This window comes from Cynoglossus semilaevis, chromosome 6, assembly GCF_000523025.1.
Source record: "Cynoglossus semilaevis isolate Cse_v1.0 chromosome 6, Cse_v1.0, whole genome shotgun sequence".
In the NCBI taxonomy this organism is placed as follows: Eukaryota; Metazoa; Chordata; class Actinopteri; order Pleuronectiformes; family Cynoglossidae; genus Cynoglossus; species Cynoglossus semilaevis.
This window is the reverse complement of record NC_024312.1, coordinates 6,638,722-6,661,397: the sequence shown is the minus strand read 5'-3', so window position 1 is coordinate 6,661,397 and position 22,676 is coordinate 6,638,722. Positions and strand designations below refer to the sequence as shown.

The following is a 22,676-nucleotide window of genomic DNA, read 5'->3' as shown; positions in this document are numbered from 1 at the left end:
TTGTGTTTGCAGCAGGAAGGTCACTAGTTTGTGTCCCGGGTCAAACACAGCAGGAACATCCTGGCTTGCACGCTGGATCAGGGACGGTATCATCAAAAATGATGTTTTTGTCTTCAGTACAGCAAAAGGTTGGTTAGTGCCCTGATTGTTATACAGTAAGAAGGTCGTGGGTTCATGTCCCACGGATTACACAACATGAAGGTGGTTTGTATCAGCTGTAATAGAACAAGTTTTTCATTGCTTTGCTTTACCTGTTCAGACACAGTAAGATCGTCGGCTCCATGTGTCTGTTCAGAAACAACAGGAAGGTCAATAGTTTTCATCCCACATCTGACAAAGCAGAAGGTCACTAGTTCACCATCCAGCACAGATTCAGCAAGGTCAGTGGTTTGTTTGGTTTTTTGAATACCATGAAGTAGCCATCAAGTATCATCTAGACAGGAAAAAAAGAGTCATAGGTTCACATCCCATCAGGTACACAGCAAGAAGGTGACTATTTGATCTAGAGTTGGAGAAAGCAAAAAGTCATCAGTACCATCCTGAAGCAAAACTGGTTCACACCCAAGCCATGATGCAGCAAAAAGCTCAGTGTTTTGCATTGCAGCTTAGTAACAGGAAGTAGGTCATTTATTTTATGTTGTAAATAAAAGTCACATGTTTGAGTCCTGGCTTGGACAGATGGCCTATCTACTGACGTTGCATGTTCTACTACTGTGTCCTTTGTTTTTCCTCTGGGTGCTCTTTCGGTTCTCAGAGCTGATACGAATGTAACATTTTGCTTTTGTTAGTATTTACACTCTGTTGTCGGTAGTGTTTACACCTCTGCGTCTGAAGTCTAATACCTCAGTGTCAGTTTTTGTCCACTGTGTCTATTTACAGAATGACTAAGAAGATTAAACCCAAACTGAGAAGCAAGAGTAAATGATCCCTATGTCACCTTACAGTCAGTGTCACCTTGACAGTCAGTGAACCTGCAGTGAAAACCGAAGTGTGTCTTAATTCCTGTTATTTTGTCAGTTGTTCTGTGTTTGTCTCCAGGCTCAGTGGCTTTTATTCAAGAACAGACGTGATAAAAACCAGGATCAAACAGGTTCGACCGCTACAGTGATATTAGATATTAATAAGTTACATTTTTTAAAGTAATTACTCAGCTGTTTAACTCTCTCACTACCACAAGTGTGTTTAGTGCCGTAATAATCCAACAGCTGGGCTGTGATCTGTGTCTCAAATGACCAGAAAGTTCATTTTCCTCATCAACATTAGTTCAGTTAATTTCTTGAAAATTGTTTAGAACCTATTCAGTTTGGCTCATTCTTTTTCTTTTTGGTAATGTTAGCCTTGTACTTTTACAATATTTGCTTTGCAAATGTATTATTTGTTTACCCAAAGTTACTACCAGCTCAGACTGGATCCTCAAAGTGAAGCAATACGGTTCAAGAATACAACACTTGAAACTCAATCTACACCTGCAACTTCGTGCTTTTGTAATTGGTTGATGCAGGATTTATGTCAAAGTTTAGTTGTTGTGAGAGGATAAAAAAAAATAGGGACGAGAATCAAAGTCTACATTTTGGTCACAATTCTCAATTTCTTTTTTCTTTTCTTTTATCCTTGAGAATAGATGCAGTTCATTGCAGCTGACGTTCTCTGCTGACTTACAGCGAGGTGAGAGTCCGGTTTATTACCACTAGAGGGCAGCATGGCAGTGGTACAGGTGCTGTCAGGAAGGAACTGCTGAGTCACTGTCACAACAGCACCCTTTTTATGTTGTTGATTTTATTTTATTTCTACTTGTGTGTTAACCCTTAGTTTTAAGTGTCTGTCTTATCAGTGTAAATTTGACATTTATATTTGTTCGTATTATATTTTTTCTGACGTTTAATTTTCCTACACATTTTTCAGGATAATCCGGCTGCAAGAAATAAAGTCAGAAGAATGGACTGATGAAGAACAATCACAAACATTGAACAAATACTATCCAATTAACAGATGAGTAAATTAACACAATTATAGGGAATTTACGTGTGTTTCCTCTTGGATCTGAAATTGTTTTTTGTGTGTTCATATAAGCCTGTTCTTAGTATGCAAACTTAAGTACAGAAGATTTAACTTGGATAAATAGTTCTGAGAAGAAACACTAATCACTCCTGACAAACTTAAACACGTAGAAAATATGCAATGGCTTGTGAATGTCTCACACACGTAGTTTCAGGAAATATGATCTTTACAATTAGAGTACAGCAAAGTGGTGAAGTGTAATGCAGGTGTAGTCCAAATCGGCGTTGGGCAACCTAGTGGTGGTAAGACCTTTTTTGTACCAGACATGTAATCAAGCGTGTCTTTAAAAACGCCAGATTTTCTTCAAGCACCTGCAGGGGTCGCTAGAAACAACGTTCGAAAGCCCTGTATGATGTATACATTGTTTATAAGACATTCAGGTTATTACAGCAGGATAGAATTTTGCGTTGTTGCATTAGTTGCTACTTCTACATCACTACCACTCACACGTCTTTTAAACCAGTGTGATTTATTGTAAAAAACAAAACAAAACGAAGTCGGCTCTTAATTTGAAATATCTAACGGAAGTACCATCTATGTATTCTCTGACACCTTGTGATCGCCTGTCGTCACCTCCTCTCCCCGGTTCTCCCCCTTCTGCTCTCATAACTCTCCTCTCCTCCATCCCGCACCGCTGGTTGTCATGGCGATGGAGTCAGCCGCGGCGTCAGCTGCGGGGGTTGTTGCCATGGAGATGGCGGTGCGGGGGGCTCTACCTGTGCTGGAGGAGGACGAGGGTTTCAGCTGCCTGCTGCGGGGTCCGGGGTCCGAGGACAGACTCCAGCACCGACGAGGCGCAGGGAGGCGGAGGCGAGGGCTGCCGTTCAACCGAGGCTGCTGCTACATGCTGATAGTGATCGGGGAGATCAGCAGCGAACATCAGCTGGAGGCTGTCAGAGCTCACATAGAGAGAGGTGAGTCTGCTGCACTGCTGCTCTGACGACTGTCAACATGTAGCTCTGCCATTACACCACACGCACGGTTTAAATCTGGAAACACCACAGACCTGTTTTGACGCAACGAGCATCCATAGGTGGAGGTGGCTGCTGCAGCATTGCACCATGGGACACGCATCTATCTTTCTCTCTCACTCTCTGAGGTGTTGTGGTTACTGTGTGTGGCTGTGGGAAATATAAAGAAAACACCGTAAAAACAGCTGTTTTAAAAAAAAGTAAATTTACATTACAGTTTGTTATGATAAGTGTGAAATTGAATCGTTGAGGCTGTTTGTGTGGAATTTTGGACTTTACCATTACTGTGACTGGAGCACGCCCCTCTACTATACACAGTATACTGTATAAAGTTCTTTTTTAAATATTAAACTCTAACGTAATGTCATGTTACATGTTATTTTATTGGGAGAGTTTGCATTCAGTGTCAAGCTTTTCAAAGATACTGCAGTTTTTATTTTAATAACTAATTATGCAAAGAATTCACGAACCAACCCGGCAGTACTTCTCTGGACCTCTAGGGGTAGTTGATTCTACATTAAACACGTCAACATTTGAAAACCCAATGTTGTAAAGTAGAAAATACAACAAATACAAGCAATCTCCAACCATCCATTATCACCAGAGATCTAACCAGTGATCTTCTAGCTGTAAGGCAATTTCACCAACCACTCTTCCACTGTGTTGAACAATGGAAACAAATCTGTGACATCTGCTGGAAAATTAAATAATAAAAAGACAATATCTGCAGTATTTGTATAATTTTTAACAATTTTGTCCCAACTCCATGGTTAGAGAATGGGCTGAAGTTGCAGTCAGGCCAGTGTCAGTGTTTGTTTCAGCGTTACTGTTGTGGTTGGATTTTCTGAAACTATAGCAGAGTCTTAGCAGCACTCAGTTAACAGCTGAGGCCAACAGTCTGTGTTGTGTTGCAGAGTTGTGATGTCTGGGTCTTTGCCAACAAAAAAAAGTCATCATTTTGTGTTTCCTGCCTGACTTTTATATTCAGTTACAGGCATTTTCCTCCAGTCCCTGATTTAAGTCATTTCTCCCCCCCACCTCCTCCTCCACGGGACTCTCCTGAGCCACGGCAGAGAAGGAGCTGTCTGAAGTTTAAGGATGTAAAGGGATTGCACGGCAGCTACAGAAGATGATGCAGTGTGTGGATTTACTCGTCTGAGCGTCAGCACTTTTCTGAACGGTCCTACTGTCGCTACAATGTCCAGATGATCAGTCACGCCTTCAGCCGTTGCTGCAGTGTTATGGCAGTTTAATCTCCTCTGACTGTGCTGCTGTCTGAGGACTCACAGCTCCGTGTTACTGCCACTCACTTCATTACAGCATTGATTCTGTCACACAGGTGGGGGCTTCAGGTTCAACCCACTGGGAGTGACCTGTCCCTGGGTTGATGTAAGCTGCAGGGCGGGAGATCGTAACGATGAGGAGTGGAGTCCAGACCAAAAATACTTTGTGTTGATTATAATTATTAATAATTCCCCAAATTTTTAAGAGCTCACATCATAGTTTCTCTTAAGCTTTCATTCAGACTGTAATTTTTGGAAAGTTTTTTTCCTAAGCTTTCATTCAGACTGTAATTTTTTTTGAGTGTAGGATATTGTTTAGTTACTTTGGTGGTCTATCTCCCCCTGCAGCCTCCAGCCAACGGTGCTGTTCTATACAACAGATGGAGGTAAAAACAAAAAATCCATAGTTTTTTTTTGGTAAATTGTTGCACATGACTGTGATTGTGTGACTGTGTTTTTACCACCGTAATATACAGAAAAATCAACTCACAAACAGACTGAGGCAGTACTTTCAGCACTTGTAGCTTTTAGCTCTCATAGGTCAAGTCAGTGGTTGTGGTCAGTGGTATTCACCTCGGTCTGAGAACAACGACGGCGACGACCACCAAACGTCATTGTGTCAGAGCTCTGCAGCTGCATCTCAGTGTCGCTTAGCAAATACGCAGAAACAAGTGTACAATAGTAAACTGACGCGTTCAGTTTATATATAATTTCAGAAACACACAAACTCCTCCTTCACATACCGGCGTCTTCTCACTGCTGTGTTTTCTAAGGCTTAACAAAAACAAATCCAGCTACAAACGCCGCTCTGAATCATTAGGGTCACTTTGTTAAAGCTGTGTCCTTCAGCGTCTCACGCCGTTGTCCTCATGCTGTCTCTGTCCTCTGCTGTTGCAGGAATCCGATCCTGGGACGTCGACCTTCAGTGCTGCAACCTCGATCAGCAGCTACAGCTCTTCATCACACGTCACTCGGCCCACTTCTCCTCAGAGGTCAGAGGTCAGTGTCATTTAATCCCAAAAGACAATGGACCAGTTTATGGACGGGGCCTTGTTATGGTTAAAAAAATGAAAATGCAAACTTTAATCAGACTGATGTCAGTGATGAGTCAATTTATTTTTACCTCTAAAAAAAGCATCTGAAACAAGTCACTGTTCTGTGGTTGACAGAAGTGAACGATTTCCATGAATAATCCATCATCACATCTGCTGAACTGTGTGTACAATGTCCATGGTGAACTGCAGGCCGGAAGTGTGTGCACGTACACGTGCGTGTATCTATGATGTTGTAATTGAGTGCTCTAAGCCCAGTCTGAAAGTGCAAAAGATGCTGAACAGATACTTATTTCATCCCCTGCCAGGTAATGGCTTCACACACACACAGTTTTAAGGAACCTGAAAAACGTGGGTCAGTACTGCAATAAGTGCAAAGCAGCAGCAGCAGCACATGAGAACATTAACATTTGAACCTTGAACAAATGATGGTGGCAACATACGAATGTTTTATTTTTTTCTCTCTTAAAGATTTTCCTCTAGAGACACTAGAACGGCCGTGATGAAAGTTAATTAAATATCAGGTGACACTTTGTTATTATCTGCTGAATCAATTTAGAGAATGTCTGTTGGCTTTTTAAGAGCTCTGTCATAAGAGCATGGCTGGTAGAGAAGACAGGGCGTCCTGTGAACGTCCTCGGTTGAGTCCCCGGTGAGTGTCCTCCCTGTGGACAAGAGCTGAGTCTTTTAACCTTCGGCTGTTTCTGTTTCCGTGATTGGCAGCATCAGAGATGATCTGTGGCGTTTTTATTAAACAGGATGTTGTTGAGTCTGTGCTGCAGAAATTCAAGCTCCAGGTTGGACTTTGTTCATATATACATGCACACATATATGTTTATATACGTACACATATATTTGTTTATGTATGTATATATTTATATATATATTTATGTATATGTATTTGTATATATTTGTATATATATTTATGTATATGCAGTATATTTGTATATATATATATATACTGTATATACTGTGTATATATATAACCATATACATATACACCAGATACCTCTGCTCCACCACAGTCTGACCTCTTAATCTGCAGCTAGTTTGTAGGTCCACTCATTAAATATCATGTTTCTATCGTTTAGCTTCACTAAGTGATCCGTTTTGAAGTTGCTCTCAGTTGAGGACTATTGCTGCCCTCATTCATTGCTGGGTTACACATTACTGTGTTCAATAAGGCTCATGGGGAACACAGTTCAAACAGAGAGCCACCAGTTATATCTTATATATTCTGAAAGGGAAAGAAAATCTGCTGTAAGGCATACTTTTATTTACTATAGCCACAGACGGCATAGAGAAAAAGAAAAAACTCTAAACAGATATTTGTGTTTACATGTTGTTTATATATTGCTAGTGTGTACTGTATGTCTGTATGTTGTGCTGCAGTATCCTTAGTGCCATGTGACATTCTGCTACGGGAGATACACGAAAATACTTTCCCACTCTTTAACACCGTGAGGTATCTGAGTCCTGAGACCCAGGATTGGGTTATTGATTCCAAACCCCTTTTAGTACAACCCACATGACAGATCGATGAGACTTGAATGGAGAGCAATCCAATGGCAGCAGAGCAGAAATAGAGCAGGGATCACATTCCTATGAGAACGAGAGGGAGAGAAAAAACTTCTAATGTGGGAAAAATACACAGCAGCAACAAAGACAATTCTAGATTGAGTAATGGATGTTGATTGGCTGTTAGATACAGTAATCAATGAAGATCTCCATACTCTCTGAAATGTTATAGATTCTCAGTCATCGGTCCAAGCTTGAGTCAGTAGCAGCTGGAATTACAATTTAGTCGAAGGTTTCTTTCTTTCTTTTTCCTTCCTTCCTTCCTTCCTTCCTTCCTTCCTTCCTTCCTTCCTTCCTTCCTTCCTTCCTTCCTTCCTTCCTTTCCTCTCTGGGTCTAGATGTGGGTGTAGAACAAAGAGACATAGACGTGGGTCTGGACAGACATCACCACAGACTGATGTTGCTCAGCCAGCATCGGGGAGTTTATAAAGTCTTTAAATTAAGCTTCCAGAAAAACACTTCTTTATCCAATTGTGTTTTTTTTTTCACACACTATCACTTCTTTATCCAATTGTGTTTTTTTTATCACACACAGTCTATAACTTTTTGGTCTCCCAGGTTTTGGTTCACAAATTGTCAGTTTTGTCTGATCTTTTTTTTTTATTGTGTTTTTGATGGAAGCAGGCCAGAGAACTGTGCGTTTCACGTCACCTGCTCTGTGACATTGCGTGATGTAGGAGCAGTGGAGGTGAGAAATGACCCGGAGGCTGCAGAGAGTGATTAAAGATTCACATTCGATGCTGGAGTCAGTTCCTGTGGAGCGTTGGGATTTGACCTCAACCTTTCCACAGTGGGATGCTGACACTTTAAGACCCTCTGGGCATCAAAGATAAATGGTTAAAGAGGTTTTATTGCTTTATTGACATTTTTTTTGACTAAAGTCAAAGCGGCAGTTGTGGGGGATTGGGGTTAATTGATGGGAAAAAAATAACAATTTGACTGTTTAAGCTCCCATATATGTCAGTGCTGCCAGGGGTTAAATGGTATGTCCAAGGACACATCAGCATCTGGCCTGTCACGGCCTTATGTCGCTGCCTGACGATGTGGTTCTGAATGTTGTACAATTGAGGATTTCAGAGGAAGTGACAACAGTGAGAAAGCTGTAGCTTCTTGTACAGCCTGTAACAGGACACACACTCCTCCGTGACACTGCATCAGATGTCAGTGTGTGTGTGTGTGTGTGTGCGCTGTAGCTCTGAAGTGCGGATGCTGATCCCACACTCCTTGACAAAAGTCACGTTGCTTCTTCCGTATCTGCCTGTTCTTTGTGTTTTCTTCAGATTCATTTCCGTTGGATTCAAACCTCTGTCATTGTTGTGCAAAGTATTTTGAAACGGCTGATGTCGAAAGAACAGAATCAATTTGTATCACAGTGCTAACAGCGTACAGCGCTACACACCCGGAGATCAAATCGATGCAGCACAATCAGAGATCCTGTCTCTCCTCTGTGCCGTCTTCGTCCCTGTCAACACGGATGCTTCACAGCACATTTTGACCACTGACACCTCCTCAGACTTCCATCTGTGTAATCCTGGACCCGATACATCAGACAGCAACAAAAAGCCTTTATTCAGTCTGTATTTACAGGCTTAGATCCAAGTATAAAAACACAGTCCTTGACATTGTTATTGTAGATGGTTAAGAAGACAAATGCAAATACACAGGTCTGCATGTGTACACGTGATGAATACTGGCTGAGTATTAGTACTGCGCAAGGAAAGGCAAAAGTAGAAAATGTCAAACAATGAACAAAAATTAAGCAGAACTGATTTAAAGAGAGTTTTATATTTTTTTTCATTGGCTACTTTTTGTATTTCGTCCTTTCAGCNNTCAAATACATAAAACAATAACAACAATTAAAACAAACACTAATAACTAAAAATAAGCACAGAAGGACATTAAAGGCACGTACAGCTGCAAAGACAAAAAGGTCAAAAAGAGAAAGTAAAGGACTTACTGTAGTGGTCAAAAAAAGACATACACATTGACAAAATTAAAGAAATGAAAATAAAAAAAACAAAACAATAAAAAACAACAAGGACATAAACATTTTAGTCCTTGTTTAAATGTTTTTATTTTATTTTATGGATAATCTTAATACTGAAAAAATATATTATCATGATGAATAATTATCATTGTTATTATTTTGTTTCTATAATTATCATTTTAGAGATTTGACATATTATAATATAATTTATTATTTATATTTTTCTATAATTTTCTTTAATTATTTTACTTTGTTGGTGTCTCTCTTGTTAACCACATTAACTCCCAAATAAATAAACAAATATAAATATAGTCATGCTTTGCAAGTACAATGATGGTCTAGTTTTGAGAAATGTGTCCTGTGTTTTTAATGCGTGTGTTTTATTGATAGTAGGACGCTGTAATGTAATTCTGGTAATAGATCCGCTGCAGTTGTATCCGCAAAAGTCCATTTTCAGAATCATCATATCACCGTGTCCGTGACTCAACAACTTATTCCTGCTTCGTAACAGTGACCCAGAGAGTGACACAGCACTTCTGTCTGTTCTCCTCCACAGCAGCAGTGGGAGGCTCCCAGTGTTTCTCTGTGTGTCTACCTTGTATAACTCCCTTCTTTTTCAAAAGTACCATAGCGACGACATATTTTTAATGGTTGGGTAATAGGCTAGCTAATGCAGTGTGTCTTTGTCCACTACAAAACCTAAAAAACATTTAATGGTTGGGTAATAGGCTAGCTAACGCAGTGTGTCTTTGTGCACTACAAAACCTAAAAAACAGTGTGTGTGTGTGTGTGTGCGCTTTACCTTGTTGTGCTTTTTGAACTGGATGAGACCATTTTATAACATATTTTCTCTCTCTCCCCTCTCAAAAACACTAAAGCCCACATGAGTACAGTGTGTTTATATACACATACAGTACAGTAGAGTACAGTACAGTACAGTACAGTACAGTAGCCTGCAGCATCAGCCATTGTTCCCTCTCCAGCTGTCAGATTCTATTCCTCTGGCTCTGAGTTGAACCAGTGTGAAGGAGCCCACTGCACTGACTCACCTTCTTTCCTCGTGTCTGTGTGCACATCATTTTGTCTGTGTGTGTGTTTCCTAGTAACACCGTTGTCAGTGCACGGAGGAAGGGCAGTGGGGGAGAGATTTAAAACTCCCCCAAGTTTATGAAAAACCACGAGCTTCTGGAGGGCAGTGACACATAAGAATTTCATGTTGGTTTCTAGATGCTGTTCCACCAGAGCGCCAGCAATTTTTGTCTGGAATTCTAAACAGTTCTGTCAGGATGGTAATGAATGTGAAGATTGTGGCCAAAACCCCTTCTCCCCCTTTGTCACAGCCTAGGATTTACAGTAGTTAAAGGAGCTAAATGACAATTAAAAACAATCATCTAATAGAGGTACAAAAATCATGATCTGTAGTTAATTTAATTGTTAGTGTTAGGTCACTTGATGTCAGAGTGGTTAGTACTCCCACCCTACAGTGTTAGATCATGTTCTCCAATGTGTGCATGAATTTTTCTGTTTTTTTTACCTTCCAACCTGAAGCAGCCTTGACCAAACTCTGGCCCGCGGGCTGGATACTGCCTTTTATACTTTCTAATCTGGCCCGTCAAACATTGGTTCATGGTCAAAACTAACTTAAATTTGTTCTTTTCCTGCAATGCAGGGAATCAACTGCATTTTCAAGTGATTCCACCAGATGGCGACAGAAACAATCGACCTTTCCGTTAGCGTAGCATCTCTGAACTTTGATGTATAGTACTGGCAAAACACGGAGGCCAACAACACTGTTCCTGCTCAGTTCAGTGTAGTCTATATTAATCATTTTTGTTAACAAAAATAATCTCCATCCATCTGATCCTGACTCTGTCAACATGGCACACTTTAAAAACTCACCGTGGCCAATGAACCAAAACGTTTTCCCTGGTTTAAAACATGGTTCAGTTGGACTCACTAATTTCACAGTGCTTGTGAATGTGAGTTTTAATGCTTGTTTGTCACAATATGTGTCGTATGGGTTTACTTGGTTTGAGTCTAGCGCCCCCTGCCTCCATGATAGAGAACACTACAGTGTATCATGGCTCAGCATCAGTAACATTAGGACAATAAGTCATCATGGCATTTCATCCTAGTGTCAGTACGCCCACAGCCCAGCACTGATTGCTCATGCAATGTTAATGAAAGGGCCTCAGATTAATTGTCCATTAAGATTAATAGAGACATTAGCGTGGTCTTCCTGTAGCCTGATGAACAGTCTATGATGGTCTGGCAAACAGCATCACCTGCTGCGACCCACGCCGCTCGTCTCCCCTGACATTATCCAACACGGCCGATGATTCACTCTCCTCATTTGAATGCTGGGCCACTGAATCTCAGGGGAGTCTTTTTTTTTTTACACGGCCTCACTGAATCTCAGGGGAGTCTTTTTTTTTACACAGCCTCCACGTGTGTGTGTGTGTGTGGACTAGACCTGTGTCAATCCACACCACTGTGAGCCTTAATGCTAATCCGTCTGTCAGTGCTCAAAGTGCAGCGTCATCACCCACTGTAATCTCTGTCACACACCAGCCTCAGCCTTCTCATGTGGTCAGAGGAGACGGTGTGGATTTTTTTTTTTTCAAAATGGTTCATTTCCTCTGACGTCTTCAAATGTACAACCAATCAAGCTGATGAAGAACAGGAGTGGAGGTTTACTGGTAAATCTTGTCTAACGTTTGCTTCCTGTGGTAATTAGACCTTAAACCAGTGCTGTTTTTAAGCTGCAGTGACTCCTTGTGGTGTTTATTCTGTCTGTTCACCCACACAGTGTTTAGTCTGTTTGACTTGAAACCTAGATTTTTTATAATCTTGTTGTGTCTCGGTCTGGTCAGAGGTTGGTCATCTGGCTTTCAGAGTATCAACTGTATACAACACCAGTACAGCAGTACTTCGTTGTTCACCTCAGTACACAGACATATAGTAAAAAAAGACTCACTTATTAAAGGGCCACTCTATAACCCTTTAATTCACTTCTAGTGTGAGGCGGAGTGGTGACACATTTTGCTCACTCCCATCTCCAAGGGACTCCTTTGTAACATTACAGTACTGTTCTCTGATTATTTTTGTAAAGAATTCTAGTTTGGAGCTACAACTCTGATGTGTTTGACCCTTCATTTTATCCTTTGGTTTAAGTAGGGTTTGCAATGTTTTTTCAATGCAAGTTTATCTGAGTACCACTAGAGGGAGCCAGAGTGCCACCTGTTGAATGCACACCATAGTTTGAGAACCACTGAATTAAATATTTAAAGACCATGGTTTTCTGTTGTGAAATGCTGTTATTTGTTATCAATAGTTTTGTTCTGTAACTGGTGCACTTTGCATGGTGAAAAAATAGTACTGATCTGCTCTTACTTAGAAGCTGTAGTTGTGCTTGTGAATGGTTCAGCATCAGTGATAGGTCAAGTAAATGTTGTCATTTAGGTGTATTTGATAAAGTACTCATTTAGTGTAGTACTAATGAGAGTGTTTGTATAATGACTCTGTCATGTTGTTGTCATTTGTTGTTGTTGTCGAAGTCATTAACTTTAACTTAACCAAAGGAGGGATATGTTGTTGTCATTTGTTGTTGTTGTCGTCTTTAACTTTAACTTAACCAAAGGAGGGAGACCAGCATTTAACCACTACATATTTTAAGGTTACACATGTGTTCTGCATTTTTATGAGAGGAGGCTTCACAATGATGAGGAAAACAAGAAAAATGTCCACTGCGTAGGAGTTGGAATAGTTTTCACATCCTGTCTAGTATGTGTGGGCCAGTGTGGCTGCCGAGGTTCTTGAGTGGGAGGGTCATGTTATAGTTGCAATCTGCAGTCTCGCCGTTAGAGGTCACTGATGGACCTTTGACACGTGTTCAAGCAGTGTAAGATAAAGAGACTCGGAAAACAAAATGAAAGGGACAGAGACAGAGAGGAGAGGAGACATCTTCACAAAGTGACTCATTACGTCATTTGTTCTGGAAGCAGCTGCTGAATTATGCAGAACTTTATTATTGATCCCAGTACTTGGCATTTCTGCAGTCTGAGCATGAAAAGACAAAAGTGGAAAGAAGAACCAGTGAAGAGGTTTGTGGGATGTGTCCAATAGAAAAGAAGTGAGGAGAGAAGGTTGTTTCATAAATCAGAGGGAAAATGTTGCCGTCATCTGTCAAACATCACATCCTACAAATCAGCCTGACTGAGGGTCTGAACTTCAGATCTGATTCAAAGACGTTTTCTTTTTCTTTTATAAAAACATCTGTTTTTTTTCTTTCTTGTCGTTGAGTCAAGTCAGCAAAGTAATGTATTCAGACTTCAAACACTGAGGAGTGATAATGATGCAGCGCATCTGCGAGAATGTCTGCCACAGTTCTCTGTTATTGACAGGGAATCGTTTTTCAGTGTTTGGTTTTTAAATGATTGTCCCTGCACCTGAGCTGGGACTAGAACTGTCCACCTATGGAATGATTTACTATGGAAACCCACGACCTTCTGCAGTGGTTTGTTCTTTCTGTATTTCCTCCAGCGTCTGCTCTCTGCTCATCTTTTCTAAAACACCGTAATATTTTATTTTTCTTGCTTCACCTTTTTCTCTAATGATCATGGGAAGGTGCTGCACTTCCTAGACTGTCCATGTCTCGTTAACTGAACCTGATGAGGTGTTCTGTGTAGTCATACGTTCCTTCTCTGTAATATCGGTATCTCGTCGTAATGCTACTCTGTGCTATTACCTGGCTGACAGTAATCTGTCATCTTTAAGGTCCATTACCGTAGTTTGGATCACAGTGAATAGACACGGTCTAAATACTGCTGCAATGATTCTAATCAGATAACATCTGCAACCAAAGTCACCAAATGTCCCACGCTCTGGACTGTATACGCAGACGATTAAGGAAAAAAGACGAATATATGAAGTGATCAATAGGAATTAAAAGGTGTGCACGACAGAGAAGACGAAGAAGAAGAAGAAGGGATCAGAGGGTTGTTACATCTTTCATGCAGCAGACTAGAAAACCCCAACTGCCTCAAAGGTTTCTGCCTTTCTGCCCCACAGTTTCCTCTCATGTCCCACAGATATACTGTCTGAGTGATGACTGAATGGTTGGAGATTTTAGGAAGACGGTCTTCATTGCATTTGTCTCCGATTTGTCTTTGATGGGTAAATCTTAGGATGAGCAGGTCATTATTATTCAAAGTTGGACTGGAGTCACTACACTAACACCAAGGAGGTGCATTTTTATAGGTTTTTAATGTGGATTATTTATACATTTCTATTAGCACTTGAAGATACAGATTCATCTCACACTCACTGATCCTCTGCAGCAGCCTCCTTTGTTTCTGACTTACCAGCGTCTCTGAATGTTTGACATTGACTCAGCTTGTTGTCCAACCTTCAAAAGCTGTGATCGGTTTAGATTTTTTTTTTTCATGTGAGCTACAACACCAGAGCAGTTTGCATGACTCCACAAGAATATAGATGAGGGGAGCGATTCATCAACAGTGGGGTCGGGCTTGTATTACTCTGATCTTCAGGTATGACTCTGATGTTTTGTGGCCAGGATGAAGCAGGAAGTCCTGCAGACTGATGCAGCGTCAGGTGCTTTGTTGGCTCCAGTGAATTTGTTGAAGTTGTAGTGAGAGAGAAAAGACAACAGACAGTTGTTTGTTTTCCTTCTAAATGTATGGTTCTGTATTTTAATTAAGTCGCTGGGTAATTTATTGCAACGTTGTAGCCAGCTTTTGGCTAGCCTTCACCTACTGTAGAGTGAAGACTTCCATATTTTCAGCTATTATTGACCTTCACCTACTGTAGAGTGAAGACTTCAGCTATTATTGTGCTAACTATTAGCACTTCCCAGGAATCTCAATAACAGAATAAATTTGATTTTTTTAAAGCTTATTTTGCAAACTTTACCAATTGTTTTGTTAATATTTAGGGGGTTGACCAATTTCTTGTGTTATATGTGATATATATTTTTCCTACACAGTTTAGCCAATTATGTCAGGAGAGAATTGTTTCAACATTTCTATTCAACTGTGAAAAGTTACTTTTGTTTCGTATTACCTTTTGCACTCGTCTCTGCTGGTAAAAAAAGCTTGCTCTTAGAGGACACGTGTCAATAAACTGAAGCTATTACTGCCTTCAGAAGTCATTTAGTGTTTGAAGTAACAGACTGGAAGTTGGTGATGTGAATAATTATGGATGTGTCCATATCTCAGTTACTGGAATGTCCAAATTGCCTAATGTATTTAATCCAATCATTTTGAGCTATTTTGATCAGCAGAATGGCAGGTTGAATTATTAAAGACTGGAGACAGACAGCGAGACAGATGTTGGATCTGCTTTTAGGTTCATCAAATGTCCTCATTTCACCGTGTATGTGGTCTGTATTACTGCAAAAGAGCAAAGGCTTGGACTTTTAAAAGCAGTTCACTGTGGCCTCACAGTCAGTGAAGTTTGTGGCTCACAGGTAAAAAAAAAAAAGAGAAATATATATATCTTCATATATATCTTCATATATATATATGGAATTTAACATTGCTCAAGCTTGTATCTGTTACTCGTGTTCTACCATATGAACCAAAGCAATTGCTAAGTTCTATTAGCTGTACCTGAATCAAACCTTCCTGATGTACTGGGATGCTGCCCCCTGTCGGCACTATCCTTTAAAGCACTGTTTTGATGACTAAAGAATTCATTTTAAATGATGCTAAATTTATAACAAATAGCAAGAAAATACTGTTTGATGTGGCGAAAAGTCCGCCTCTTATTAGTCCCCCCTCTCTCTCTCTCTCTGGCCCCCCTTTCTCTTATCCTCTCTCTCTCTCTCTCTGCCCCCCTTCTCTTATCCTCTCACTCTCTCTGCCCCCCTTCTCTTATCCTCTCTCCCTCTTTCTCTCCCCCCTCCCCCCTCCTTCCTTATATACTCACACCTCGCTAACACACTGCGTCCCGGCAGTGAATGAGTTACTGCTGGTGCAGTGTGTGTGTCTGAGAGAGGGAGTGTGTGTGTGACTCTGTTGCGCCCCTCCCTGGCCGTACTGCACACAGCTCTTGGTCTGTCTGCAGACGGATGTTGCCGCATCTCGGCGCTGCGCGCTCGCTGCGCACCAGGGCTCGTTCCTCTCCTCATGTGCCAAATCTCCTCCTCCGTCTCCGCCTGACGAAAACACGCACCGCCCGGCGCCGCTCCTCCCGGGTTTGTAGTCACACGACTCTCCTTTAGAGGGGCTCGTCAACTCCATCGGTAGGTACTGCTGCTCCTGAGATACCCCGGCTCATGTGTAGTGTGTTTTTCTGCTGAGTTACTGCGGACAGACTTCCTGACTGGGATGCTGTGGAGCGGCTGCTGCGTATTTGTCTGCTTTCTACACTCCCAGTTCTGATTCTCTTTTTTTTCTTCTTCTTCTTTTTCCGCACAGCAGTGACGCTCACCATCAGTCTCACTGCGTGTCAGTCTCCTTTACTCCTCTGAATCGTTGCGTAATCTCGTTCAAGCAGCCGACGTCGAGGAATAAGAGACTTTTTAAGCGCAGTGTTTCCTCATAAAATAGTGCGTTAAAAAGAAGGCAGGACGCGTCAGGCAGAAATTGGGGCATGAGACAGCATTAAAGTCCTCCAACCAGTGAGTCCATCTAAATCTGCCATGACATAAGAAGAGCCGTGTAAGGTCCAGTCAGGGGATTTGAGCAAATCACTTCTTTATCCAGGTAACTGGATTAATGGAGGTGATAGAACAGCAGCTGCGGGTCTTCTCTGCAAAAATACACTGGAAATGAGCTGGAATAGAAGCAGACACGAGATGTTCATTAAGATCATTGTATTTGTGTAAACTTGACCACAGATAAGTGCTGCGTCATGGCCGATGCCCTGGTTACAGACGCCGCAGGTTCAATTCCTGATGTGAGCCCCATTTTTTTTTCTGCTCAGTCATGGTGAGTCATAAAGATGAGAAGGAGCTCAGAGGCAGGTGATGCAGATGAACTCAGTGCACCCACAGACATGGCTTTGTCCTATTGCCATGGTTCCCACCTGGTATGATGCTGTAATGGGATGAAGTCAGTGCCAGGCTGCTGTGTCTTGGTCCAGGGGAGGACAAATGACCGTGTAGGTTTTAATGGAAGTGCATTAAGAGAGAGGTGTGTGTGTGTGTGTATTGGAACGGTGCTATTTGTTTTGGCTACAGAAAACATTCACAGTATGATCTCCAAAGAGGTAAAATGTGTTTTAGATGATTGAAATCAGCAGTGAATGTTGACGTTGCATTGGCTTTGTGTACCTTTGTGTGTATTTGTGTGTGTATGTGGCCTTTCTCGGGTGTAGGAACACTTTGACTCCACCCAGATTTTGGGGGGTTGGAGTCCAGTTAATAGTGAATGTGAAACTGTGTAATGTGAATTTCAAGAGAAACTCCTGATAAATGAAAGTGTATGAAAAAAATCACTAAAAAATAACGTCATTTAATTTCCTGTTAGAATGTCAGTGTTGTGAGTTACTTTGTGGTGAAATAACAATGGTCGACGGCCAAAATGACTGGACTGACTGGGGGTGTCCGATATTATCGGCCCTATATTAGCATATAATGTATTGTCTGTAAGAATCATTATCGTTTTTTTTTCTCTAATAATGAAAACTCGATAACACAATTCCTGAGTTTCGCCAAAGGATGTGTGCTCTAAAAATAGTTTTGGGGATAAACAACTGTTTATTAAAGTGAAAGCCACTAGGTGGCAGCATTGCAGCTCATTTAATTAACCTCATACTCATACAGTGGTTTGTAGAGATAAATAAATAAACATTTCCAGCCCTGTTATCTAAGGTGTGATGGTCTACATTCATACCCGTGTCTCAAAGTTGATCAATTCCAACGTTAACATTAGCACAGAACTGCACCGTCATAAACTGTCCCCTCTGAGGCGCTGCTGCTGTTCTGGTCAAGGATGCTGCGTCAGTGCATGACTTTGACTTTGTGTAGAGAAACTCTGATGTACCGTAGCACAGAAATCTACATTATTCATCAGAATATCTAATGATATGACATGTGAGTTAATGCTAAATTACTTGGGACTTCTGCCTGTTGAATCTTGGCCTAGTTTAGTGTGTGAGTGTGTGTGTGAGAGAGAGAGAGAGAGAGAGAGAGAGTAAGTCATCCATCAAATGGACTGTGCCAAAGAGCTAATTAAAGGTCATTGAATGAGGTTACAGCTGTAGGCATTTGTTTTATTTTAAAGGAATAATATGCAGAAACAATAATTGAAAAGTAACTCATAAATTATTATTCATAGTATTAAAATAACCCAGTGAGTGAGGAAGTAAATGGGACCGTGCTGCAGAGGTGATAATAACAAGGTTTACAGTTTCACAGGAGAGTGGCGCTATGGCTTTTTTTTTTTCTAAAGTTTTGTTTGCACCACCTACAGGAGAGCCAGGGGAGCTACATGTAGCCTGTTTACCAACAGCAGCCATATTTTCCTGTAAAAAGGAATAGATAAAAAACATTTTCCCAAAAATATATTACTCAAAAGTTTTTGACTAACATAAATTATACTTAGATTCACAGATTCCAACCATCAAAGTGTCGACATATTGTATATATTTTTATGTTTCAACAATTTTTGGTTGAAAAGTTTCTCGCTAGCTCACATCACTTTACCATAACACACTCCAGATGGTGTTTTATATGAGCTTGGAATTTTAATAGTGAACCATCATTTCCTTTCTGATAAATCTGGTAAATTTGGCACAAAGGAAGGACGGTGATTTTTATAGGACTAGATCAAAACACAGTGTAATCACCTCACTCCAGGATGAAGATGACAGACTGGAATTAAAGCCATAAAAGTAAAGTCCAACTCCCATCCCATTTATGTTGTATTTTAAATCCTAAATTTCTGACCAAGTCTGGACCACTGGGACGATAGACGCAGACCTCGTTAGGCGTTCTGACGTATTAACTAACATTGTTTTAACGAGGCCAGCACATCAGTTAGTTAGCTGGTGCGGTGGCAGTCGGACTATAACCAAAATATTTGCCTGGTTTAACTGATTGCCTGGGTTCTGAGGAGATGTCGTCATGTTGTGGTACTCAGCACTCGGAGGAACACACGTCCGCAGCTCCCTCTGTGTCTGTGCACGACTCGTCCACTGCCCCTCCACGTTCCTCCACTGGAAACACATGCAGTTTGCCAAGTGTTGTCGTGACCACTGCTTCATTCAAAAATCAACATCTTGTTTGTTAATGACTACAAATCAAACGGTCCGGTCGCCATTATCTTGTCTGCACAGGCCGGGCACTGGGGAAGGAAGAGAAGGGAGGGGGGAGGGGAAGAGAGAGGGGAGGGGTAAGAGTCAGACTTCAGGTATTTTAGCTTTGATGTCACCTTATATAAACAGAAAGACGTTTTTAGTCACAGACAGTGGACCGTCTCCCTGCTCTGGGCAGATAACAGTATCACCGTAATGCAGTGCAGAAACACAGTGTGTGACATTGTTGGCTGGACTGAGAGAATGAAAAGATAATCCACCAGTCAGCCGTCTGACAGAAACCTGTCTGTGGATCCGGCTCCGTCCAAAATTCACTTTTCACCTCATTACTGTATGGAAGGCACAAAACCATAACACAGGTGCGTGTGTGTCTGTGTGTGTGTGTTTAAAGTCATTTAAAGGACTCTTTAAACTGTTAAAATTCTAACCACATAGACATTATTTACACTAACTGAGGTTGTTTTTTTTTTAAACCCAGTTACCGTCAAATTACTTTCAAAAAATAAATTATTAAATTATTCCCATTCCCAATAATTTCTCTTCATATCACGTCCTTAAAGATGATATTTATAAACAACAGTGTTCAGTCGTATCATGTGGATTCATTATACAGGGAAACAGAAGCTGCAGTTTGTTGATGAATGTCCTGCTCAGAGACACATCTGAGCATCAAACACCTGTCAATAATCGCTTCATCAATCACTCATTTAAATTTACACACACACACACACACGTGAATAACACCAGAAGGTTCTGGTGTTATTCATCCTGACTAGAAACATAGTTTCAAAGCCTTTCCATATGTTGTTGGTGGTGAATATGATGATGACTTTTCTGTGGTCGTGGCTCAACACCACATGTAACTGATGCCTGGTGTCGTCTCTGGTAGAGTTAACAAACACAGTGGAAGGATGCAGAGAGACGACGGGTTCTGGCTCACAGACTGCAGCAGTGCAGTATTTCATACTAGTGGGCTTAGTTGAACACATGTGTTGGTGTGTGTGTGAGTGTATGTGTGTGTGTGTGAGAGAGAGAGAGAGAGGACAAGAATACATAGAGCTACCTCCCATGCTGTGATGTCATTTTTGTAACAGAGAGTTTCGAGTCACTGCGACGAAGCTGTCGGACCCTCCCTCTGTACCCCCCTCCCCACTGATGCTCCAACACCCGCTGCTGGGATTAGAATACTCTGTTTTCATAAAGAAACTGTCATCCTGAGGAGCAAAAGCTGATAATCCACTCTGACTCCATGCATCACACACTTTACCTGCAAACACCTAAGTGTTTAACCAATCGATCTAAATCACAGATGGAACGGCTTCAGAGCAGTTGTTATCCTTCAAGAATCTCTTTGTTTCTTCAGTCTGGGATTAAAGAATAATAAAAATGGAGAATGAGAAATAATAGTTGTTATCCTTCAAGAATCTCTTTGTCTCTTCAGTCTGGGATTCAAAAATAATAAAAATGGAGAATGAGGAGAATGGAGAATGAGAAATAAGACGGAAAGAAGAGAGAAGCAGAGGGGGATGAAAGTGAGACGGAGGTCTGACTAAAGACACACTGACAGACAGACAGGTGCAGAGTCAGACAAATAGAAGAGGACAGAAGGTGAGAGTGGTCCCACTGCACCGAGGTCAGGAGCTACAGTGGTCAGGACCGTTGTCCTTCTCCTCTGATGGTGCAGAGCAGCGTTAAACATTGATTCCTCCATCAGGGACTGTTCCCACAGGCACCATCCTCCACCGCTGTGTCCAGCCAGATCTGCTGACAGAGACACTGCCCTGCAGCCCACATGTCTGACACACCCCGGCTCTGAGAGGACCAGCCCTGTGCTGTGTGCCCTGACAGGACGAAACCTCACAGAGACAGAGTCAGGCTACAGTAGCTGCAGTTTTGTCGTTGTTTTTGTTGTGAGTTTTTGTTCTCACTGCGTCTTAATGAGAGGGTGCCACCTGCAGTTAGCAACGAGCTAAATGGGACGCTCCTGTGTAATTGGTAAAGCCTGAAACGACAGCAGGCGTACGACTGCTTTATAGACATTATTAACATTTTCTGGAATTGATTTCCCGTGTTTTAATAGAAATTAAATTTAGTGGACTAAAATAATTTAACTAAGTTACTAGGACTGAACTAAGACCAACTTATCCTGTAGCTCTACAGTGTGTGTGTTCTGCTGCTGCGTTAGTTTCAGATTAAGCTCCAGAAAAAGCGATCATCAATCTGTGAGGTCGCACTCGGCTGATTTTTAATACCGACTGTATGTTCAGATATTTATCAAGGATCATTGCTTCTTGATTGCTACAGTATGTGCACGTCTACATCACCGTATGCAGTGTGTGCAGAGACGGAGGTAGAGTTGACACACACGGGGGGAGACGGCGGAGGCAGGAGGGTCTCTGCAATCAAGTAGCTTTATGATCCATAACTGAGGCTGTAGATCAGATGTCCTTCTGTCTCAGGCATAAACATGAATTCAATTGACTAAATAAAACATATTGCCTACATAGAGAAAATCTAACGTAACGTTAGACATTTTTGCAGTTTGACAGTTGGCGCGTCGTCATCTGTGACTCTGAATATAAACCTATAAAGGCTTGGGAGTTGATACATTTTTCATACATCTTTTTTTTTGTTCACTACAACCATTCTGAGAAATGCAAAATGTTTAAATGTCTTATGCCACAAAATAATAATTAGGAATTATCTCCCAGAATTGTCTCATTTTAAAACCTATAGATAAAAATACAATCTCATGTTTTTTTTTGCTTTTCAGTTTTCTGATTTATTAACATAAGACTATTAATCCCACACTAGGGTTATATGCAGTACTATACACAGCAAATACTGAAGCCAACGCTGTTTTTCTTTAATTGCTGAATCCATGAATCACATGATCCAGTGTTTTTCTGGTTCTCATTACGCATCCCTCTGCATTATTGAAAGAAAAAGAAAAACTAACCCGGAGCAGAAGCTCATAACGTTGAACCTCAGCTTCTGTTTTCTGCTGATCATCGCAGAGTTTCATGTTCACAGCCGTCAGTAAATGTTAATGAGGATGTAGGCAATAATGAACGAGGGTCCAGTGTCTGTGATGACCTGTCCTTCACATGACCTACCTTATATGTTGAGTACATGTTTGTACACAGGTCTAAGGAAAATATAACGATTTAAATTTGTTGCATAAATTATTCCTAATCCGAAAAGAAACTCCCCTAATCTGGGATTATCTGAGCCGACAAATTAAATAAACCATGAATGATAAAATAAGTAGAATCTTCTCATACATGCAGATCTAAATCATCTCTGGATTATAGTCAGTGGTGCCTCCGTAATGGATCAGTATTCAACTCATTTGCAGCCACAGACCAGAGTTGGTCAGAGCTGCAGAGTAAATCCCTGAGGGTTGATGCCTCTCACCAAGGAGACGCTGCAGCCATTCCTACAAACAAATAGCAGTGGATCTGAC

At 41.2% G+C, this 22,676-nt stretch overlaps 1 protein-coding gene across 1 annotated transcript in view; it reads left to right on the top strand.

Annotated features, from left to right (window-relative positions):
* Window positions 1-35: 35 nt before the first annotated feature.
* Window positions 36-22,676, top strand: part of map1ab (microtubule-associated protein 1Ab) — a 45,042-nt gene continuing 22,401 nt past the window's right edge. The window contains exons 1-4 of the mRNA XM_017032804.2: window positions 36-1,090; window positions 1,622-1,665; window positions 1,903-2,972; window positions 5,210-5,311. Coding sequence (XP_016888293.1) covers window positions 2,702-2,972; window positions 5,210-5,311 — 373 coding nt within the window. The 5' untranslated portion in view covers window positions 36-1,090; window positions 1,622-1,665; window positions 1,903-2,701. The remainder of the gene's footprint in view (window positions 1,091-1,621; window positions 1,666-1,902; window positions 2,973-5,209; window positions 5,312-22,676) is intronic.